The sequence below is a fragment of the Canis aureus genome, chromosome 14 (genome assembly GCF_053574225.1).
Source record: "Canis aureus isolate CA01 chromosome 14, VMU_Caureus_v.1.0, whole genome shotgun sequence".
NCBI classification, from domain to species: domain Eukaryota; kingdom Metazoa; phylum Chordata; class Mammalia; order Carnivora; family Canidae; genus Canis; species Canis aureus.
This window is the reverse complement of record NC_135624.1, coordinates 41,591,126-41,611,892: the sequence shown is the minus strand read 5'-3', so window position 1 is coordinate 41,611,892 and position 20,767 is coordinate 41,591,126. Positions and strand designations below refer to the sequence as shown.

Sequence of the window (20,767 nt, the reverse complement as noted above, 5' to 3'; positions counted from 1 at the left end):
TATGAAAGGTTTATTAATAATTACTAGAGCAATTTCTTAGTAATTACTTGAGGGAATAAAATTTGAAAGAAGAATGGACTTGGAGAGACAGAAGTAACTGGAGTAGAAGGTTGTTTTGCTTGTTTATCGTCAGAGCAGGAAGCGTGTGTTGCCCTTTAGAGAGCAGGTTTAGTGGCCTTGCTCACTGTGCTCAGGGACCTGCGTGGGCAGTTGGCAGGACCTGGGGCGAGCCGGCGGGGAGAGCTCGCTGCTGGCGAGGGGAGAAGGGACGGCAGTCCTCAGGAGCTCAGGAAGGCTTGCAGCCCATACAGTGACTTTAACAAATGGAGGTTTATCTTTCTCACGAAGCAAGAATCTGGATTTGGCAGATGGGGACTGTAGCGCACCAGTGTCACCCAGGACCCAGGTTTTTTTTCTGTTTTGCTTTCGTTCTTTTGGTGGCAAATAAATAGCTGCCGCACCTCTGGGCAGTGCATGTGTTCTAGGTGGCTGGAAGGGAGGGAAGCCTCTGCCTTGGCCAGTCGCTGCTGCCTTCCCCTTCCAGGAAGCTGGCGGGCAGAGGCGATAGCGTCCCAGCTTTTACAGGGACGTGCGGGGCGGAAGTGCTGGAGTGGTGGGGGCACAAACCAGCCTGGATTCCTCCTCACGGCTGTATCTTCCCTCCCTCCATCTGTCTTCCCATAGGGCACGACACAAATCATTTGGTTTCTGCTCTGACTGCTGTTGGATCTTTTTGCTCCCCAGATGTATACTCCTGGTATCTGTGGAACTGGACACGTTGTGCGTGTGGATTCCATTTGGGTCTTCTGTAATTTCACTTCCGGCAAATCACCTTTTTAGCGACACGGAGCTGCCTGTGTGGCCCTCTGGCACCCCAACTACAGCCTTGGAGATGTTGAGGCACAGTTGCCGTGGTTCTCCAGAACAGTCAGAGGCTGCTTCCTGAAGGAATGAGGACTTGAGATGATGTTGAACAGAGCGGTCATAGAGGACAGTCCTTACTCGGGGAGTTGGGCGCAGGGCAGGCCTTAGGCCAAGCGGAGGGGAAGGTGTGTGTGTGGAGGGGCTGGCTGTGGGAAGCCTTGGGGAGGGTAGCTGTTCCCCAGCAGTGGGCCCTCCTGTCCTTCTGCCCGCCACCCTGTCTGTGACCTCCCTGACCCCATGGGTCTCTAACCACTGGCCTGCAGTAGAGCCAAGGCATGGTTCTCTAAATCCTGACCTGCAGCCTCTCCGAAAAACTCTTAAGTTTTTAGGAGAGTTTTTATTGATAAGAAATTAGGTTGTGGTTGAGAATCACAAAAAGACAGCATTACAGGTGGTGCAGTAGCAGGCGCGTTGTGTAAGTGTAAATATAGGTAAACGGGCTACTTTAAACAGAAATGCGGTGAATGTTGTAGTGTGACCTTTGTTTATTTGTTTACTTGCTGTATCGCGAACATCTTTCCACATCCTGGAAGACGCGTCCCGTGCTATCTGATTGGGCTTGGTTTCTCAGTCCGGGAGTGGAGTCGAGGTCGCAGGGGTTACCTGTGCTCTTCGACAGCCTGGGATGGCTGCGCAGGCCGGTGTGCGCGCCGCGGGCTGGTGAGCAGCTGTGGGCTGCGGAGGCTGTCGCCAGCTCTTCGACGTTCACACGCAGCTGCTCTGTATGTGTCATGTTTCGGTTCTGATGTGAGCTTGTCATTTTACGGTGTTAGTGGATCGGAAGCCTCGTCGGCATTTTTCTTCCTACTTTTACTGTATATTTCGTGTTCAGGCTTCAGACTTGACATAAGGAGCAGGAACTCGCGGAAAGGTGTTACAATTTCCAGACCTCAGAAGGCGCAGGGAGGAAGCACAGTCCGTGCTCGAGGGGACGAGGATTTCTAAACCAGAGGCTGTTCTTTTTGTCACGTGAAGGCTGCGCGGTTTCTTTATCCCCTTTTCTGTTTGAGTAGCCACCCTCCGTCACCTGTTTCTGCGGCCCACGTACTCATCTTGTGCAATGCCCGGTGTAGCCACTGCTGGCCACGATGTTGCCATTGTCCTACCAGCTAGTTAAGACCAGTTGTACCCATAGCTGACCTTATCGCCTGTCACTTTAACCTAGTTTGGCTAGGCTGTCACATGTCTGTTACTGGGGCAGTTACCTTGCTGGAAGGGACACAAGTCCGTGTTTCCTAATCATGTCTCTGCACTGGACTCTGGGCAGGGCTGTGAGGGGTTAGCGATGACACGACGTGCTTGCGGAGTGGACATGCAGTGTGTACCTCCAAGGATCCCTTTGACCTAACATGACTCTGCTATTCCAGCGACGACCACGGACCCACCCACCTTCCACATGTTGTCCCCGGCTCTGTTGATGTTAACTCTGCTTTTGTTGATGTTTTCTCTTCTAGATTTTGGCCCTTTGGGTGCCGAGATAGACACTCTCCACCACAGGTGAAGAAAGATTGTCAAAGTACCGAGCTCCCGGGCTGGGGAAGCGTGGCCCTACCTCAGGAAGATGGGCATGGGCCACACTGGAGGAAGCTCGTGTGTGTTCTCTCAGGGCTTCAGATTTCTGCGCCCCCTGCTCACTGCAGCCCAGCCACGTGGCGGCTCTGAACACCCTTCCGGTTCGCTCAGTCTGTGTCCTCGTTGCAGATTCTTGGGAGAGAAATCTAATTGTTGTGTGTTTTTTCTCACGAGACCGTTGGTCATTGACCTGCCGAGGATTGGCTCCTGCCTCGGTGCCATAGCCAGGGAGGTAGCAGGACGCAGGCCTGTCGGTTCCCCGGGGGCGGTGTGAGCAGCTGCCACAGGTGCGTCTGTTGTGTTAGCGGCTAGCGCCAGGTGACGTGCTCGGGACAACGGGCACACTGGGTACTTCACTTTGTCGATAATAGGTGCTACTTTTCTTATTTTCTCCACCTTTGTCAGCGAGAGGGGGAAAAACTAAAAAGAAGCAGGAATCTTTTCTTTTTCTGCCTTCTTAGACTCTTCGTGGCAGTATATATTTTTTTGAAACAGGTCAGTTCTTTACTGGAAATCTATCCTACCTGGCCTGCTACTAGTTGGACACAGAAATGAAACCTGGACTCTGATCAGACACAGGCCTGAGTTAATCCTGTTGCCAGATCTGAGGGGTTATGAGACCTGGAACAGATTCTTCATCTTTTCTCGAGGCCCCCGGCCTTGACCAGGGTTTTAGGCTTGCCCTGTAGCTGCTCCGAGGGTTCTTGCCCACTGCCTGGCCCGATCTTAGTCTAGACTCCAAACTTCCTCCTTCAGGGCTTTAGGCAAGCCTGGAGTGTTTTTGACTCTCCCCCCTTCCGCCTGTGTTATTGTCCATCCTGTTTAGTTTCTCTAAGGCCTGCTTGTTAGCCAGTTGTACTGGAATTGCCTGTGAGTGATTTCTGTACCTGTTGTTTAAACCTGGAGTTGTCGCTTGTGAGACATTAACAGAACCCTCTTGTGTGGTCTGCACATCTTCACTACATTGCTTTGTGGTGGGCAGGAAACATAGTTCTGTCTCCACTTTATACACGTGAGAGAAATGAGGCTAAAAGTCTAGGTGATTTGCCTGAGATCACGTTATCTTGTAAGGGAGGAGATGTGGTCTCGTATCTTCTGATTTTCTGGTTTCATACTGTTCTGTTTCCCAGCTCAATCACAGTAGTGACGGAAGCACCAGCAGGGATTGTTTGCCATTGCCATTCTGTCCTGTAAGCCGTGTTGTCACCACTTGACCAAGGTCCCGCTCCTGATACCGTTACTGTATTGGTGGTGGAGGACCACCTTGAACTCACAACCTTGACTTGAAGCCCGTACTTGTAAAACTGTTGTGTGCTCATGCGTACAAGGACCACAGAGGCCACCTCAGCAAGTGGGATGGCTCGGGGGGCGGGGGGCTAAGAGAAGAGCAGGTGCCCGGCGTACAGGGGCAGGTGCTGCTTGTTGCCAACAGAAAGGTGAGGTTGCTATCGTAACATTTTCTGATTTACATTTTATTTTTAAGAAGCCAGAACTTTGGATTTGCATGTGAAAAAATTCTGTTTTTTTCCGTGTTGGAAGTTTAAATGTAAGGTGTTGGGCTCTGTGGAACACGCACAGTGCGTCTGCAGGCCAGCAGTCTGGCCCCCACGCTAGGAGGTGGCAGCAGCCGTTCAGCCTTGAGTGGGAGTCTCTGCAGTCCCGGAGGCCTGGCTGTGCCTTCCCTCAGCTGCCCGCCGGCCTCAGAGTAGCCCTCAGCATCCTCTTTCAGAGCCTGAGCCACCTGTTGGATCTTCCACTAAGTAATTGATCAAAAGGGTATCAGTTGTTATCAGCTCATTTCAGAAGCGTGATAACACGAATTATCATACTTTCCCAGTTTCAGTTACCAGTTTGTCCTGGTTCCCACATGTCTTTTTGATAACGTATCCTTAGAGGATTAGCTTTCTGGGTTCATGGAATTCTAGAAATTTCTGGTTAGAAGAGGAAGAATCAACCTAGTCTGCTTTTCTACTTTGTGCACAGATGTGTCAATACTGTTTAATTCATTCGGGTGACATCTGCTGGATACTCACCTGTCTCTGGTGAGTGTAAGACGGCTGGGAGAGCGTCTTTGTGTTGGAGAGAGAAAGCACACGGTTTAGTAACGAAGACTAAGTGCAAAGTCTTTAAGCACAGTCTTTGGTCAGTCCCAGCAGTCTGGGTCCACTGAGGTAGGACGGAGGAGTGTAACATAAATCCTCTTGATCTGTGATGGCAGAGTAGTTGTAAGATACAGGAGACCTTAGGGTCCCATAGGGCTGCTCGAGAGCACCCAGGGAGGGGCCCACACGAACGGGGTGCAGATCCCCTGGGACTAGGTGTGGCTCAACCCCCAGGTAGCAGCAAGGTTGCTGGTGTGGTGATGCTGGAGCTGGCCTGGGGTTGCTGGGCAGGCGGCAGGCACTGCCTGGGGTGCAGGCAGGGGACTTAGGTGGCTGGCGGCTGCAGCATGGGCATGCACGCAGAGAACTGGCATTGAGACGGAGGTGGCAGGTCCCTGGGCCACGCGGGGGCTTGCAGAGGAGGCCCAAAAGCTGGCAGGACTGGAGTGACTTGGTCCACGTAGCGGCACGGGCAGACGCCCTTGGGAGTGTGCGGCTGACCTTGCAGACACTCTGGCTGCGGAGCGGGCAGGCTGGCGTGCGCGTGTGGGTACCTCTTACACGGCGCATCATAAAGTGTGTCCACGCTGGAAGATGTGTGTAACTTCGGGAACCTTTCTGTCTCTGTGTGATGTGCGGAGCGTCTAGACAGTGGGGGAACCTCGGTCATGAATGGATGGGCTTCCTTCATTCTTAAGAAAACATCTGCCACGTACCTACGTTTGAATAACTGTCGTCCATCAGTTCTTTCTGGTGAAAATGGTGTTCTTTGCAAGAAGCGTCTGGTTTAGCTTGCAGTTCAAACGATGACGCGAGTGTTTCCCCGAGCAGTCACACTTTGGTGTTGAGCAGAAGTGCTGTCTACACACTGTCACTCTTGTCATCTCAGCAGTTGAGATTTAATAAAAGTAACACTTTTCTGCTTCATCAAGGACATTCGTCAGTGAAGCTGGTATTTTGTGTGAGAACGAACAGTGGGATGAGCCTGATCACCGTGTGCTACCTCCGCCTTGAGCTCTGCTGTGACACCAGCGGTTTGCGCACCATTGTTTTCACACCATTGGCGCCTGTGTCTAAGCGGTGACAAAGCAAGTCATGTCTGAGCTGACCTTGCAGATTCCTGAGAGAATCTTAGGGGCCTTCAGGAGTCCAGGGACCACTGGCGTAGGGTGAGCGTGGAGGTGGAAGGCAAGCTAGGGGGTCTGGGTGACACGCGACGTGGTGGTGCCTTGGGCTGGATCTGGGGGTGGTGATAGGAGGAGACAGGTTCGAAGGATGTGTGAGAGGCGTCCAGGATGATGGCTAGCTCGGGCGTGTGCTCCGGGTGGGTGCTGCTGCTGCTGCTGCTGCTGCTGCTGCGCGAGGGGACACGAGGACATGGTGGTGTGGGTGGGTGGGTGGTGGCGCAGGGATTGGTCCAGGTGCTGCGGAGATTGGGAACATCGCAGCGTTCAGGGAGAGGTGTTCACGAGGTGACCAGGCCTCCGGCTGCAGAGGCACGTTCTGAGACTGTGGTTGCAGAGTCTGGTGAAGCCATAGGAGCGATGAAAGCTCTTGAGGGAAGAGAGAACGGGGCAAGAGGGGAGTTAGACGTGAGCACTGAGTGACGCCGAAGTGATGTCTGAAGATTGAGGTGAGCACGGGGCGGGTGCGAGGACTGGCGGGCTCCGTGGGCCAACCTGTGACCCTGGATCTCAGGGTTGTGAGCTTAGGCCCCACGCTAGGCGTAGAGCTTCCTTAAAAAAGTAGTAAAAAATAAAGAATAGGCACAGACGTAGAGGCTGGCCAGGAAACCGAGGCAGGGCTGCCAGGCGTGTTAAGGTCCATAGAGGATCGAGGCTCTTAGTCTCCTGCCAGTGGACGAGTTACCCGACGTGGTCTCAGGTGCAGGCAGAGGCTGTGGGCGGGTCAGTACCCACAGCACAGGTGCCAGCATTTCTCTCGGCTTCCCAAGCTCCTGTCTCAGTGGGTGATCTCGAAGAGGGGCAGATCGCAGCGGCGGGTGTGCCACAGGAAGGAGCCCAGACAGGACAGGGGCACGCCTGCCTTCTGCCCTGGGAGCCGCTGCCCTGATCTTCCAAGGCTACTTGCTGTGTTAACACCATTTAAAAAACATTCCGGGGCAAGGGCAGCTGCTGTCTGTGCAGGGTGTGCTGAGCTGCGAGGCAGGAGACGGGAATGCAGCCTTCCCGCAGCCTGTGCGGGCTCTGCTGCGGGGCGGGCGGGAAGGTCCCGAAGGGCGCCCTGGTCGGCCCTGCTGGATGTTGGCGAGGGTTAGGCTGGAGATCACATCGGTGTGGGCGGAACGGAGAACGAGGCTTAGAAAGGTGGGCCTTGGGCAGATCTCGTGGAGGTTTGAAGGAGAGCACATGGCTGCTGTGCGTGGGCCAGGGGCTCACGGCTGCAGGGTGGGCAAGTCCGGGGGCCTGCGTGGCCGATGCGGGAGAGGGGGACGGATGACTCGGGGGCCTGCCATGTGCCCGCAGGAACCCCCAGGGGGGAGAGCACCTCCTGGGCCGCCCCCCACTACCTCCCACACAGACGAGGAGCCCCAGGGGCAGCTGGGTTCAGGTGGGAGGTGCTGGAGGTGGGAGTGGCCCGGCCTCGTGGGGGGGACACCAGGAGCACAGAGGACCTTGCAGTCACGTGCTCAGCTGGCGCCCGGCCCTCTGGTTGCTGCAGGGCTCTCCCTCCTCCGCGACACTGGCGTTAAACCAGAGTGGGCTATTTCACACCCGCTAGAACGGTTATTACATGAAAAATGCACAGAGAACCCGCTACGTTGCTGGTGGGAACGTAAAATGGTGCAGCCACTTTAGAAGACTGTCGGACAGTTTCTTTTTTTTATTTTCTTTTTTATTTTTTTATTTATTTATGATAGAGAGAGAGAGGCAAAGACATAAGCAGAGGGAGAAGTAGGCTCCATGCACCGGGAGCCCGACGTGGGATTTGATCCTGGGTCTCCAGGATCGCGCCCTGGCCAAAGGCAGGCGCCAAACCGCTGCGCCACCCAGGGATCCCAGTCGGAGAGTTTCTTAAATGATAAACGTACGTTCACCGTGTGCCCCAGGAATTCCACCCTTAGGAATCCACCCAAGAGAAGTAACACCGATCCCCACGGAGGTCTGCGCACGAGAGCCGAGCAGCATTATCACAATAGCTGGAGACTGTGTCCGTGCCCTTCGCTGGGTGCACAGGTCCACACAGTGGGTTCTGTTCAGCGGGAGCAGGGCTTGGGTCCGATGCACGGGCAGCGCTGATGCACTGAGGAGCGTGCCCGGGCGAGCACCAGACATGCTGAGGGACCCCCCTGCGTGCTTCCTGGGAACAGAACTTGCTGGAGGTGGTGGAGCTGTAGAGATGCCGGCAGCCGGGGGTTCCATGCAGCGGAGAGGAAAGGGCGGTGGGGCAGGAGGCAGACTCCTGGGGGGCAACACCTTGCTAGCGTCAGGCTCCCAGCAGGGAGCTGTTAGGAACGTGGTGTGGGGCTCGGACTGAGACGGGCCAGGGATGGAAGAGCGAAGGGCCAGTGAGGGAGTGGCACCCCATGAGTGCGCATCCGTGTGGGACGCCTGTTGCTCCCTGCACCCTCCGGTTACAGCTCGGGGATACCTGCCTCTGGGTCACCTTGAGGGGTCAGGTGCCCTATGTAGGTGAGCGCCTCAGCCTCTCCTGGCCGGGCCTGAACCAGTACCTGCAGGTGTCAGCTGTTAGAGTAGTTGAGGCAGATGGGGCGTCTGGGGGCTCAGCGGTTCAGCATCTGCCTTGGGCTCGGGGCATGACCCCGGGGTCCTGAGATCGAGTTCCGCATCGGGCTCCCTGCCCAGTAAGGAGCCTGCTTCTGCCTCCTCTTGCCCTCTGCTCCTCCCTCTGCTTGTGTGTGTGTGCTCGCTCTCTCATAAAGAAATAAAATCTTTAAAAAAAAAAAATAGTTCAAAAAGAATATTGTGTGAGTCATTACTGTGTAACTGAGGAAAAGCTTCGTGCCCTAAAGTAACAGTAAACATGTACGTCTCCCAGCTTCCTTGGGTCTGGACGTGGAGAGTGGCTGCAGCCGTCCTGGCTGGGGTTCCCAGGAGGGTGGCCGGGTGCTGGCCGGACATGCGGCCACCTGAAGGCATGGCTGGGGCTGGAGCATGTGCCGTCAGGCTGCCCTGCCCACCCATGGCCGGCGCCCGGGCCCCCAACGCGCCGTTGGCTCGGCCCAGAGGGAGCAGTCCAGGAGGGGAAGGCCGATGCTGGGCCTTGCACCTGGGCTTGGAGGCCCTGTCGCCCCGCCACCCCCGGGCTGTGGGCGGATGCGGGGCGGGGAGGAGCGCAGAGCTGCCGGGAGGCCTGAGGGGTGGCAGGTGCGCCTCCGCACCTCCCTGCGGGTAGTTCCCCACGTTCACGCAGCTCTGCAGGTTAGTGCTCCGGGTAACTTTTGTGAATCATTTTGTTTTTACTTGATAGCTGCTTTTAAGTTGAGTACTTTATTTTCAAGTGATAGAATTAAAGACCAGTAAGGCCAGTTGGTAACCAGAACGGTAACCCCTGGCCCTGCCCCGATTTTCTGCTCTGCGGAGAATACCGCTTTTAATTCTCTTGATAATTTCCTCCGTGTTACTGAGGAGCGTCACTGGCACCCCCGTTATGTGGTTTTCCGTGTTCGGCATCGCGGCTCCTCTGCTATGCAGAGCCAGCAGGCGGCCCCTCCCTGCTCCGTCTCCTGATCTCTTAGACATCGCGGCCGTGGGTTTGGGTCGTCAGTATCCCGTGTTGATGTTATTACGGCCGTGGGGTAAACGGCTGCGTCTCGTTCCTCGTACAGCTTTGTTTCTTTTCCTGGAAGTAATCCTTGTCTCTCTTTGTTTGCTAAGTTTCCGTATCTTTATCAGTAATTCCTCCCCAAACTCTCCAGAAAAACTGAGCCCCTGGTAGAATCAGGTAGTCTGTTACGGCCTCGCCCTTCTCTTGGCAGCGTCCCCCTGGACATACCCGTGCGCCCCGCGGAGACGGACGGCATCCTGGCCCGCGTGCTTTCCTGTTCTCCACTGACCTGGGGTCGTCGGGCGCCTCCTCCCGTAGCTTCCGGGAAGTACGGGGTTTGCGGCCTTGTGCAATGGACAGCGGCCTGTGCACGGAGGCCTCTAGGCTGGAAACAGATTTCACCTGAAATCTCTTTAATTTTTTTTAGTGATTCTATTTATTTATTCATGAAAGACACAGAGAGAGAGAGGCAGAGGCACAACCAGGCTCCCTGCAGGGAGCCCAACGTGGGACTCATCCGGGTCCTCGGGGTCACGCCCTGGGCCGGAGGCAGATGCTCAACCCCTGAACCCCCCGGGGGCACCTCTGTGAAGATCTTTAAACAAAAAATATTCCTGACGCCGGTTTCCCAGAACAATTAACCATATAGAAAACTGGTCTGCATGCTTGCTTCTGTGATCATGTTTCCCTCAGTATTTCCAAGTGTTTATCAAAAAATGTCTCCCCTGCAATTCCTCGAGGTTTGGCGGACTTATGTTTCGATGGAGGTAGGATGAAAGCTGGTACTCGGGAGGCACCTGCTGTCATGGCTGGAGGGTTTACGGGTCGGGCGCTCCCCTGCGCCCCGTGGCCCTCCCGTAGCCCTTGTGGGGTCAGACCTGGCACCAGCACAGGTCCGGGCTCCAGCCGGTGATTCTGGGTGTGCAGTGCTGTGTCTCTTCACTTAACAGTCCCTCATCTTTAACTGGTGTGAGTTAAAATTTCAATCATAAGATTAGGGACACAATCATAACCCACTATGCATTTGTCAGCCAGTTATCAACATTTGCGGACCTTTTATTTAAAATATTTCACAGTTTCCATGACCTATAAATACACTTGAGCATGCGTCTCTGATGTGTGAAGGGCCCTTAAAAAGTAACAGTCTCACTGCCTTTGTTTACCTGAGAAAATTAACGGTAATTCCGTAATGATCTAGAACCCAGCGTCCTGAGAGGGCCACGCAACATTGGCTCATCCCATCTCCCGAGTCCCCGTCCGTCTGTGTCCTTCGTCCTCTTCCCTCTTCCGCCGTCTTGACGTTGAGGAAGCCGTGCGTGTTGCGCTGTGCAAGTTTGGCTGGTGGCTCCGTGGCGTCCTCCTGTGCCCGTGGGGGCTGCTGCATGGACGTGCTGTGTTCGCGAGGACCCTGCGGCCGGGGCTGCTCTGGCGGGGGCTGGCCTGCCGTCTCCACGGGAGGCACACGGTGTCTCTCCTGCCCCGCTTCCGCGAGGCCGCGCCTGTACTGAGTCTGCGTTTGCTCCCACCGGATAGTCCAGTGATGTCCGCATCCTCTCGTCAGGTGCCTGCACATGGGACATGTTTCCAATGACCTCGTTCCCTTTCTCTTCACATCGGCTTCAGTTCTGTGAGCAGGAGCTTGCTCTGCACGATTTGTTCCTTGAAATTAGGCAGGACCAGATTATTTGATTGATTTTTTTCCCCCTTTGTGAGTTTTCAGGGTCCTGAACTGCTCCAAGAGCTCGCGTTGGCTGTCGATGAAGGTCTTTTCAAAGAGTCATTGGGAACTAAGGGCCGTGTTTGTGTTAGATACATTTCAGTGAGTTTCCGTCATTTTTCATTTCGACGCTCTCACTGCCCCATCACCATTCCCTCTGCTTTCTGACCCTGGAGGACATCGCGGCCCATGTCCTGCTGGTGGTTCCTTCTTCCCAGGAGGGTCGTCGTTAATGTAGCCGCGGGCGGGGGGCTGGGGGCACTGCATGTGCACTGTCATGTTTGGGGCATTTTCATGGAACATAGCTGGAAACCTCTTGTTTTGGAAAGAGAAAAATTATGAGTTTGTACCTATGATTCAAATTGGAATTTTTTTTTTAAGTTAGCCACTCTGATTTTATATTTCTTTATCATTACTCTTCTCTTGGTTTCCAGCCGTGTAACAAAACTGCTTTTAGTTTTCCTCTCGTTACATACACAATGACCTCAGGTTGCCTGTCGGTAGTAATACCTGAACGCAGTTGGCTTTCTGTGTGGATTTTTTGGTCTGTATTACGTGACCCGCTAGGGAGATACAGCCAAAATACTGTGGGAATAGATACTAACTTTCCTGTTTGTCCTTTCGTTCTTTCTGGGGGAAAAAAGTACATGCTGTTTTTTATGTAATATAGTTTTATTATGTTTTTAAAATACTTAATATATTTAAGTATATTTAATGTATGACTTTAAATTTTTATATTTGACATATGGTAATATGAATCCTTACACCTTTTTTAATGGTTTTTCTTACTGAAATGGCAGGGTGCTGTAAACATGGTCTTGCACTGCTTTTTCTTGGAATCTCACGTTCTGGAGGTCACTCCTTACTGTAGGCATCATCGTCCCTGTGGACAGCTGCGTGGCACTCTGCGGGGTGGCTGCTGGCCTGCTCAGCCAGCCCCACACGCTCATCTTCCCTTTAAGCTCTGAGGACACACTTTCACGTGGGAACACCTGCTGTGGGACTAGCGTGTGTCCGAGACCTCGAGGTGCTGAGGTCTCCTCTGCAGTGTGCTTACCTGGGGACTCAAGGCTCAGGAGCCGTGTGCATGAAACGAATTTGGCTCATAAGCACCCTGATTTACTTTAAACCAACCGCTCTTGACGGAAATCTTGAAAGTCTTTAAAATTACTGCACAGTCTAGGGATGTTTTTGTTACTGTGTTTAATTCTGATTTTCCTGTGTCTTCCCTGAATGTTCGGTGCCAGGCAGTTCTTTAACGAAGGTTTACTCTGGTTTCTCGGGGCCTCGGCTTACAGTATGGGAAAGCCAAAGCGATAGCAGGCCTGTGTTACCGTAAGCTGGGTTTTCCTCCATGTTCACAGAGGGTGAACGGTTTTTTTCTACTGAGAAAACTGCATCAGTGTCTAACTTCTTGCTGTTGCGGATCTTCAGTGTGTCCCTGAGACTCGTACGTCACTAACCGTGATACCGTCTGGCTCAGGTGCTCTGCCTTACTCGATACGGGTCCTGTTGGAAGCTGCTGTGCGGAACTGTGATGGCTTCTTGATGAAAAAGGAGGACGTCATGAACATTTTAGACTGGAAGACCAAACAAAGCAGTGTCGAAGTGCCCTTTTTCCCTGCCCGTGTCCTACTTCAAGATTTTACGTGAGTAATAGAGTATTTCCTTCTGAAAATTCAGACTGCCTGATGCTTGGCTCTTTTTAATTCTGAAGATGAGTTATAAGTGTAAAGAATTGTCCTTTCTAAACTTAAAGCAGTTCATTAAAAATTAGGCACTCGTTTCTTACCCTCTCTACTGAAAACCCGCTGTTGTTGTAGTTGGCCTGCTTGCCCTCTCTGTGAGCGGGCCTCTCAGACGTAGCTCGTGCAAAGCCTAACCACCCCACTGCCGTCCCCGTCCTCGTCTGTGCTGTCACAGGACATGCTCCGTAGCCTCCAGCGTAGGGCGGGAACGTGAGGTTTAGTCGTGACTCGTGACTCCCTTCTTTCCTTCCCACCTCATCCGGTCTGTCGGCAAGCTCTGAGGACTTGACCTTGACACGTGTCCTGAGCCCAGGCACCTCTTACCATCTGCACCGCCACCCCGGTGCCGGTCCTGTGCTCTCCCCGCTCGACTGCCGCTGTTAGAGTCTCTAGCTAGGGCCCCTGCTTGCACACTGACCATCTGTAGTTGTCTTTTCACAGCAGATCACGTGTTTTAATTCAGACTGTCAGCCAGGGCCTTACCGTTCCCCTGTATGCCACGGGGCATCCATCACACTTAGAATAAAATCCAGAGTCCAAACCATCGCCTGATACATGGTTCAGCCTGATCTGAGTGTCCAGGAATGGACTGTGAGGAGAGTTAGCCTTTAACTGAGTTTTGAAGGGGCTGTAGGAGAGTTAGCTAGATAAATAGAGCATCCCCCTCACCCACCCACCGAAATCTGGTTTGTATGCCACTGTTGCTTATGCCCTGTGCACGCAGCTGCTACAGTATGTAGGATGCTGTTCTGTGGTCGCGACTACGTCTTCCCTGCAAACTCCTGTCTCTTACCAGCCTGTCCCATGGTGTCTGGAGGCATGTTCGTCTAGTCGAGAGCTTGGGGTCATTGAACGCACTGGGAGGGAGCGGGTATCATAAAATTTAAGACAGGGAGAGAATTCTGTAGATAGTTCTTGAAGTTTTCTCATACCTCTAAAAGTCGTCTCTTGTGGTGTTTGTGGCACATCTGTCCCTGAGCACCCAGGTTCTCAGGTAACAAGGCTAATTCTCATTAAACCAGGAGACGTCGAACTCTGGAAAACAGGTGCATAATCTAACATGAGTGCAAACTAGAAAGGGATATTTTTAGATATGAGAGTGAATAAGTATATTAATTACTTGAGTGTAAGGAAGAACAATTCAAACCATAATTTCATCATTTTTTATTTTTTTATTTTTTTATTTTTTAGTGGAATACCAGCAATGGTGGATTTTGCTGCTATGAGGGAGGCAGTGAAGATTCTTGGAGGTGACCCTAGGAGAGTCCACCCTGCCCGTCCGACAGATCTCACAGTTGACCATTCTTTACAGATTGACTTCAGTAAATGGTACATTAATAGGATAGAGATATTTGTGAAGGCAGCCATGCGAGGAGCCAGCAGCAACTGGGTGGGGCAAAGGGAGTAGAGACAGTTCCTGCCTGGGTGAAGGCTGCCACATTTAGGATCCACTGATCTATAAAAAGACCTGGTGGAATTCACTTATTGATGAATTTTTTTAACAGAGTCTGAATTTAAAATGGTATTCATGTTTGTTAATCTCTGCTGCCATTTTGGATAGAAATGTATGAGCCTAGAACCTGTTCCGTGGAGCAAATTCATCTTCAGTATCTTTTATTTTTTAACCTACTTGCCTTCGAGAGAGAATCTAAAGACGGGCACGATGAATGTCTTTAATTGGGGATTAAAATCATAGTGCTTTCTCCGGCGCCTGGGGGGCTCCACATTTGAGCCTCTGCCTGCAGCCCAGGGCGTGACCCCGGGGTCCCGGGGTCAAGTCCCATGTCGGGCTCCCCGCATGGAGCCTGCTTCTCCCTCTGCCTGTGTCTCTGCTTCTCTCTCTGTCTCTCATGGATAAATAGATACGGTCTTTAAAAAAAAAATCATAATGCTTACTTTAAAAAAATTCTATTTTTCCTTATGCTGAAATACATTTCTTCTGTTTAAAAGGTCCCTGTGACCGGGGTTAAACTAGATAAGACCTAAATTCTCTTGTGCTCTTTCACATGGACCTAGACACAGTTGTGCCAGCACACGGGTGCTTTCACCCTCTAGATCAGCACTGTGGCTCTGTGCGGCTTTTAAGTTACTACCTGGGGAAAAAACATTTAGGTGCTTGATAAGTTATTTGAATTGTCATAGAAGTATATGAAAATGATTTCCTTGGGCACGTAGAATTGTGTTTTCATCTCCATAAGTTTAAATTACCTATTTGTTCTTTTGTAATCTGAGTTTTGCTTTTGAAACCTGAGTTAAATGCTGTATTAACGTGTGAGCAACATTTAGCTAGTTCCAGATAACCTTGCCAAGTGTGTGCTTTTTGAAAAGCTAAATTTCTGTCATTTTTAAATGGCTTTATTCTGTTTCCTTTTTTGGCATGCTAGTGCAATACAGAATGCTCCGAATCCTGGAGGTGGTGACCTGCAGAAAGCAGGAAAGCTCTCTCCACTCAGAGTGCAGCCTAAGAAGCTTCCCTGCAGAGGCCAGACTACCTGCCGTGGATCCTGCGACTCTGGAGAGCCGGGCCGAAACTCAGGGAAATTGTCTTCGCAGATTGAGAACACGCCCATTCTCTGTCCTTTTCATTTGCAACCAGTGCCTGAGTATGGGATTTTTTAAAAATACTTATCATTGCCAGGTCATTTTTCAGTTAGAAAAACCCCATTTGTCCTCTGTCCCCTCCTGGTCCGTATGATGGACGTAGCCTCTTCACACCTGTAGACATGTGTGTCCTACTTTCCTGAATGAAGTCAGTTAAGACTTCATCCTAAACAAAGTCTGAATCCCGCTGTTTCATTTCCTTAGGAAGAAAACCTTAAGATTTTTCTAGAAGTATATTTAATTTTTGGACTAATAGGGATCCCTGGGTGGCGCAGCGGTTTGACGCCTGCCTTTGGCCCAGGGCGCGATCCTGGAGACCCGGGATCGAATCCCACGTTGGGCTCCCGGTGCATGGAGCCTGCTTCTCCCTCTGCCTGTGTCTCTGCCTCTCTCTCTCTCACTGTGTGCCTATCATAAAAAAAAAAAAAAAAAAAAAAAAAAAAAAAAAAAAAAAATTTTTGGACTAATATACACAGAAAAATGGGATTTTATCTTAAACTCTGAATTTTTTATTTTAGTGAATCTGTACCTTTCACATGCTCTTTATTCATTCACATTTCTTTTATGAATTCTCTATTTATTTATAGCTTTAGCTTTTCTCTTACTAGGTTTCTTGTTTTTTCCAATTTCGTGAAGAGCTTGGTGTTAAGAATGTTATAATCTAAAAAGCCCTCTTAGGTAAGCGATTGCCTAGATGCTGCTCTGGGAAGCAGTGAATCTGCTCAAGAAAGAATTCTGTTCTGAGGAGTTGGTACAGCTACTTCTCCCAGTTGTTAGGGTGCATGTTCACGTTCGAGATGAACATCTCTTCTTACACACAAATCAATTTCCCGGAAAGGAAGACTTACTGATTCAAATACCATGGATTTATTTTTAATTAAAAATGCAATCTGGTGCAACATTTCCCCTCAGTTTTGACTCCAAATCACACAGAATTTGGATGAGTTGGACTGTGGTCTCCGCCTATAGGAAAATAGTGGCCCTCTCCTGTGTGCTTTGGCGTGTCCGTGTCCGTTACTGACCCAACAGGAAATGGCAAGGTGGGAGGTTGAGAGTATACGTTTGGCCCTTGAAATCGATGCCAAATTGGAAGTGGGGTTCTGAGCCAGCGAATGAGGGGCACTCTATGGTCCTCGCCGTGGAGAGGCACAGTAATGCGCTGGCTCCAGATAGCCGTGCTCCCAGAGTCCTAAGGAAAATCTCCTCGAGATATGCTGTGGCTTCAGGGGATCACTCAGCAATGAATTAGTCTAGTAATCTTTGTGGGTTTTTTTTTTTTTAAGTTGACATGTAAACAGCTGTCTGGACCCTGGAGGACACAGTATAATTTTAGTCGTGCTGACATCCTAGTCAGCACTTGATCACCAGCTGGCAGGTGAAATAAACAGCTTAAATCCATTTTTTAAATGTCCATTAGATTAAAAATAGCTTCTTAAAAGTGACACAAGTGCTGACTGTTTGGAGGTGGATTGTTTTTACCTTAATTTAGGTAATGCACATAAAACGTGTCTATAATCTTTACGAAGTAAACTCCTCATACGTAAAATAATGCTTTCCACTTGGGGTGGGGTAAATACAAGCATTTTGCTCAAAGCTTTCTAGACATGAAGTGACGTTGCACCATTGGCCCCGTGCCCTGTCCATGCCCGGCGCCCCGCTGAACTGGCACCGGCGCAGGCAGGAGGCAGTGCACGTGCATGTTGACGCGCACGCTCTGCCCTCTTCTGGCGGGGGACGTTGATGGGGGGACGTTGACAGGGGTTGCGGTGTTCCCAATAGCTTCAGTTGGGTCGCTCGCGCCGTGTGTTAGTGCAACGTGGGGCCTGGGGATGGAGGAGCTCTGGAGAGAGCTGCCTACCATGCTGTTGAAAGCAGAACTTCCTTGTGGAAAGAAAACAGGATTCCGAGAAGTCTGTTTAGTAAACTGCCGTTCCGAGAATTTTTACAATGTGCTTGTGTGTGCGTCAGAATGAATACTTAGAAATAAGTCTTTTCTGTGATGCGTACGTTTAATGCCGGCCCTTCTTCCTTTTAGACCTGAAACAGTGTTAAAAAACCAAGAAGTAGAATTTGGCAGAAATCGAGAGAGGCTTCAATTTTTCAAGGTACAAATGATCTGGAGGAAATTTTTACACTGAAATTCACACAATATTGATAAGTATACTTTTTATACCCTTTAAATTGGTAGTTTTTAAATGCTTTGTGGTAGTAGAACGTTTTCTTCCTTCAGATAAAATCTTGTTGGAAAAAAAATAATAAAATAAAATCTTGTTGGAAACCCCAGTATATAAAACAGAATGAGACTCAGTGGCTGCCATTCAAGGTTGCTGGGAAGGCCTGTGCCTGGGTCCCCCTTCCTGTCCACCAGGCCTTAGGGCACAGTTGAAAACTACCACTTATCTGGACTATTGGAACAATTCTCTCTGACTTAATTTTGCCTTAATAATCTGCAAAATGAGTATGTTTAGAGTTAGTCTCAATGCTTGTCTTTGTGTATACTGTCAAGTTTGATCATTTGGAACATCAGTGAAATATTTTTAGTGTCAATATTTGTATTTTTATTGTGAGCACACATTGATATAGTAATGCTTGGATTTCTTGAATTTAAACATAATATAGTGGAGTTCAAGAGTTTTTAAGAACGTGGCTGTAATCCCTCCTGGAACTGGAATGGCTCATCAAGTAAACTTGGAGTATTTGTCGAGAATGGTTTTTGAAGAAGACAACCTCCTCTTCCCAGACAGTGTGGTTGGCACAGATTCTCATATAACCATGGTGAATGGTTTGGGGATTCTGGGGTGGGGTAAGTAAACCACTAAATGTACTTCCTTTGGGGGGACCTGGCATCAGGAACGTTCTAAAGGAACGTAAGTAGCAGGTCTTCGTAGGCTCTCCGAGGAGGTTTCTTCCTCTAGAAAAGCAGCAACAAGATGCCCGTGTTCACAGAGCGACTGTAGTTGACGTGGTTCCTCCCATGCTCGAGTCCACATTCGTCAGGACTCCACACCCCTTGCATTTCAGGCCAAGCCCTTGATGGCCCACGGCCTCTGGCTGTTCATGCACACTCGTCTCAGAGTTGGGGGCTTCCCCAGTGGGCTGTGTTGTTACGTCCCCTGGCTTGGTCCAGGCTGTTCCCTCCGGCGGAACACGCATACTCTCTACGGGTTGTTGACCGTCTTGTCTTCATTGTTAGACTCAACTGCTTGAGGTTCACAGGTTCTGGGGTCTGTTCACATCTGTGTGTTGAGCACAGTACAGTACTCGGTGTAATAAATACTAAACGTTCATTGAATTTAATGGAAAGGTAACGCCAGGTTTTTCTCAACCCCGTGAGTGGAATCCTTCTGAGGAGCCTTGGGTCCCCGTCCACAGTAACAGCGGCAGTGTGGCGGCTCTGTGGGGTCTTTGTCAGTAAGACAGGCTCATGGAGCATTTGGGGATTTTGATGTTGCAAGAGAACCTACATTACCTTTAAATGTGCTGTGCTCACTGTCTGTCTTTGTCCCTCCAGGGGTTGGAGGCATTGAAACCGAAGCAGTAATGCTTGGTCTGCCAGTTTCTCTCACTCTCCCGGAGGTGGTTGGATGTGAGTTGAGCGGCTCGTCAAACCCTTTTGTCACATCCATAGATGTCGTGCTTGGCATTACAAAGGTAATTGTGCCAGTCGTGTGACGTAGTGGACGTTAAGTACAGGGCCCCTCGAGGGCGAGGTTCGGGTCCGCGCTGCATGCTCTGTGCTCTGGCCTTCTTGGCCATGACCTCGTAGTGACCATCACAGGAGCGGCCGCCCACGCAGAACCCTCCCTGGGTGCTAGTAAGTACAGACACGCCTGTGGGTGGTGGTCCCTTGACCTGTTAACTCGTTCAGTCCTTAGTACGAGCCTGGAAGAGTGCTCCCGTGACCACCTCCATTTCAGTTCCGAGAAAACAGGCACCGTCAGGCTCAATGCCGTGGCTGAGGGTCACCTGGCTGAGCACTGGGGGTGCACCAGGACGAGCCTGGGCTCCTGGCCCTTACACCTGTTGACCGCGTGATTAGAGAATCATGTTTAGGAAAAGTGCGTCTCCTTTAATAACTAATCGTTTGCCCTCTAAAAGCCATTCACTGGAAAATAATGGACTGTTAGAAATGTAGAAGTGTCAAGATTTTCTGTTTGGCTGTTTTAACACTTTAACGGATATAAAAACTTCTCTGAATTTTTAAAACATTGGTTGTATACATTTAATACGTGTATGCTAGAGTTTCCTAGTGAACAGTAATTTGTAACTCTCCTAGATTTCTGGTTTTCACTAACTCTTTGAATAGAAGTCCATTTTGTTAAATAAATGAGAGTGGGCAATATCCCACCTGCACCTCCAGCTTGGATTCTGGAGTCTCTACCTTGGTTAGATTATTGATCCGAAGACTCTCCAGATTCTCTGCAGAGAAAGAAATGGTCCAGCTGCCTGGTCAGCATTTAGTACGGACCCTCTTCCCTAATTGAGAACATACTGACGCCTTGCAGAAGTGATTGATCCCGTGTATGGTGCTGGAAGATTCAGAAGTTAAATTGAGAATTGCAGGGTTGTTCTAAAGGAAAGGAGTATGTTTTCAGAGAACTCTGTACTTTCCTTTGGATGACCTGAAAATTAATGCAACTTTTTAGACCCCCGGCTATACTTTTATATAACAAGATCACAGGTCTATTTAAAAAATGTGGCATATTGGTACAAACATTAAATCTATCATGAAGCTTACATTTAATAAATGTTTTTCCTCCTGAGGTTCTGTCCTATTCATGATCTTTACAGATTAATCCCATATCAGTTTTCAAAACGTATATTGTGACACCTCATGGATTTGTTGAAACAGCCTTAACTTTAGTCTAAAAGTGTTGTTCTGATCCTCGGAACTGTAACTGGGTATAAAGAAGCAACTTAGCCTTTTACAAAAGAATGGATCAAATGGCCGGTAGCGCCTCTGCACTGTTGGGGCTGGGTGTTCCTCGCGGGTTCAGGGTAGTCTTGTTCGGTGACCTCCCTAGGCTTCTCTTGCCCCAGGCAGAGGCCATGCTTGGGGGAAGCTCTGGTTCGCCGAGCCGCCGTTGTGGTTACCTGGTAATAACTCAGAAATGTGACTTTCCAAGGACACGTGAAATCTTGTCTAAATGACATTAACCAAGAGTGAGTGATGCTGTGAATATGTGGACTGGGGTTGGAATTTGAAGAATTTTTATAGCCAGTACATCTTTTTTAAATTAAATGCACAGTTTCATGAGTATGTTAGTATTTCATTAAATCTTAAGATGCCATCAGTGGTTAGAAGCAGCCCTGGTTCATGTCTGCTAAGAAAGAAGAAAGGCTGCCAGCTAACA

General features: G+C 50.2%; 1 protein-coding gene across 5 annotated transcripts in view; it reads left to right on the top strand.

Moving 5' to 3' along the window:
* IREB2 (iron responsive element binding protein 2) overlaps positions 1-20,767 on the top strand; it is a 42,104-nt gene that overhangs the window by 2,951 nt on the left and 18,386 nt on the right. For all 5 annotated transcript variants that reach the window (XR_013352103.1, XM_077847839.1, XM_077847837.1 and 2 more), the window contains exons 3-8: positions 12,548-12,713; positions 14,004-14,141; positions 15,197-15,415; positions 17,449-17,518; positions 18,033-18,216; positions 18,925-19,064. Coding sequence is in view for 4 of the 5 variants with exons in the window: in XM_077847839.1 (XP_077703965.1) it covers positions 12,548-12,713; positions 14,004-14,141; positions 15,197-15,415; positions 17,449-17,518; positions 18,033-18,216; positions 18,925-19,064 (917 nt within the window). In the remaining variant the exon portion in view is untranslated. The remainder of the gene's footprint in view (positions 1-12,547; positions 12,714-14,003; positions 14,142-15,196; positions 15,416-17,448; positions 17,519-18,032; positions 18,217-18,924; positions 19,065-20,767) is intronic.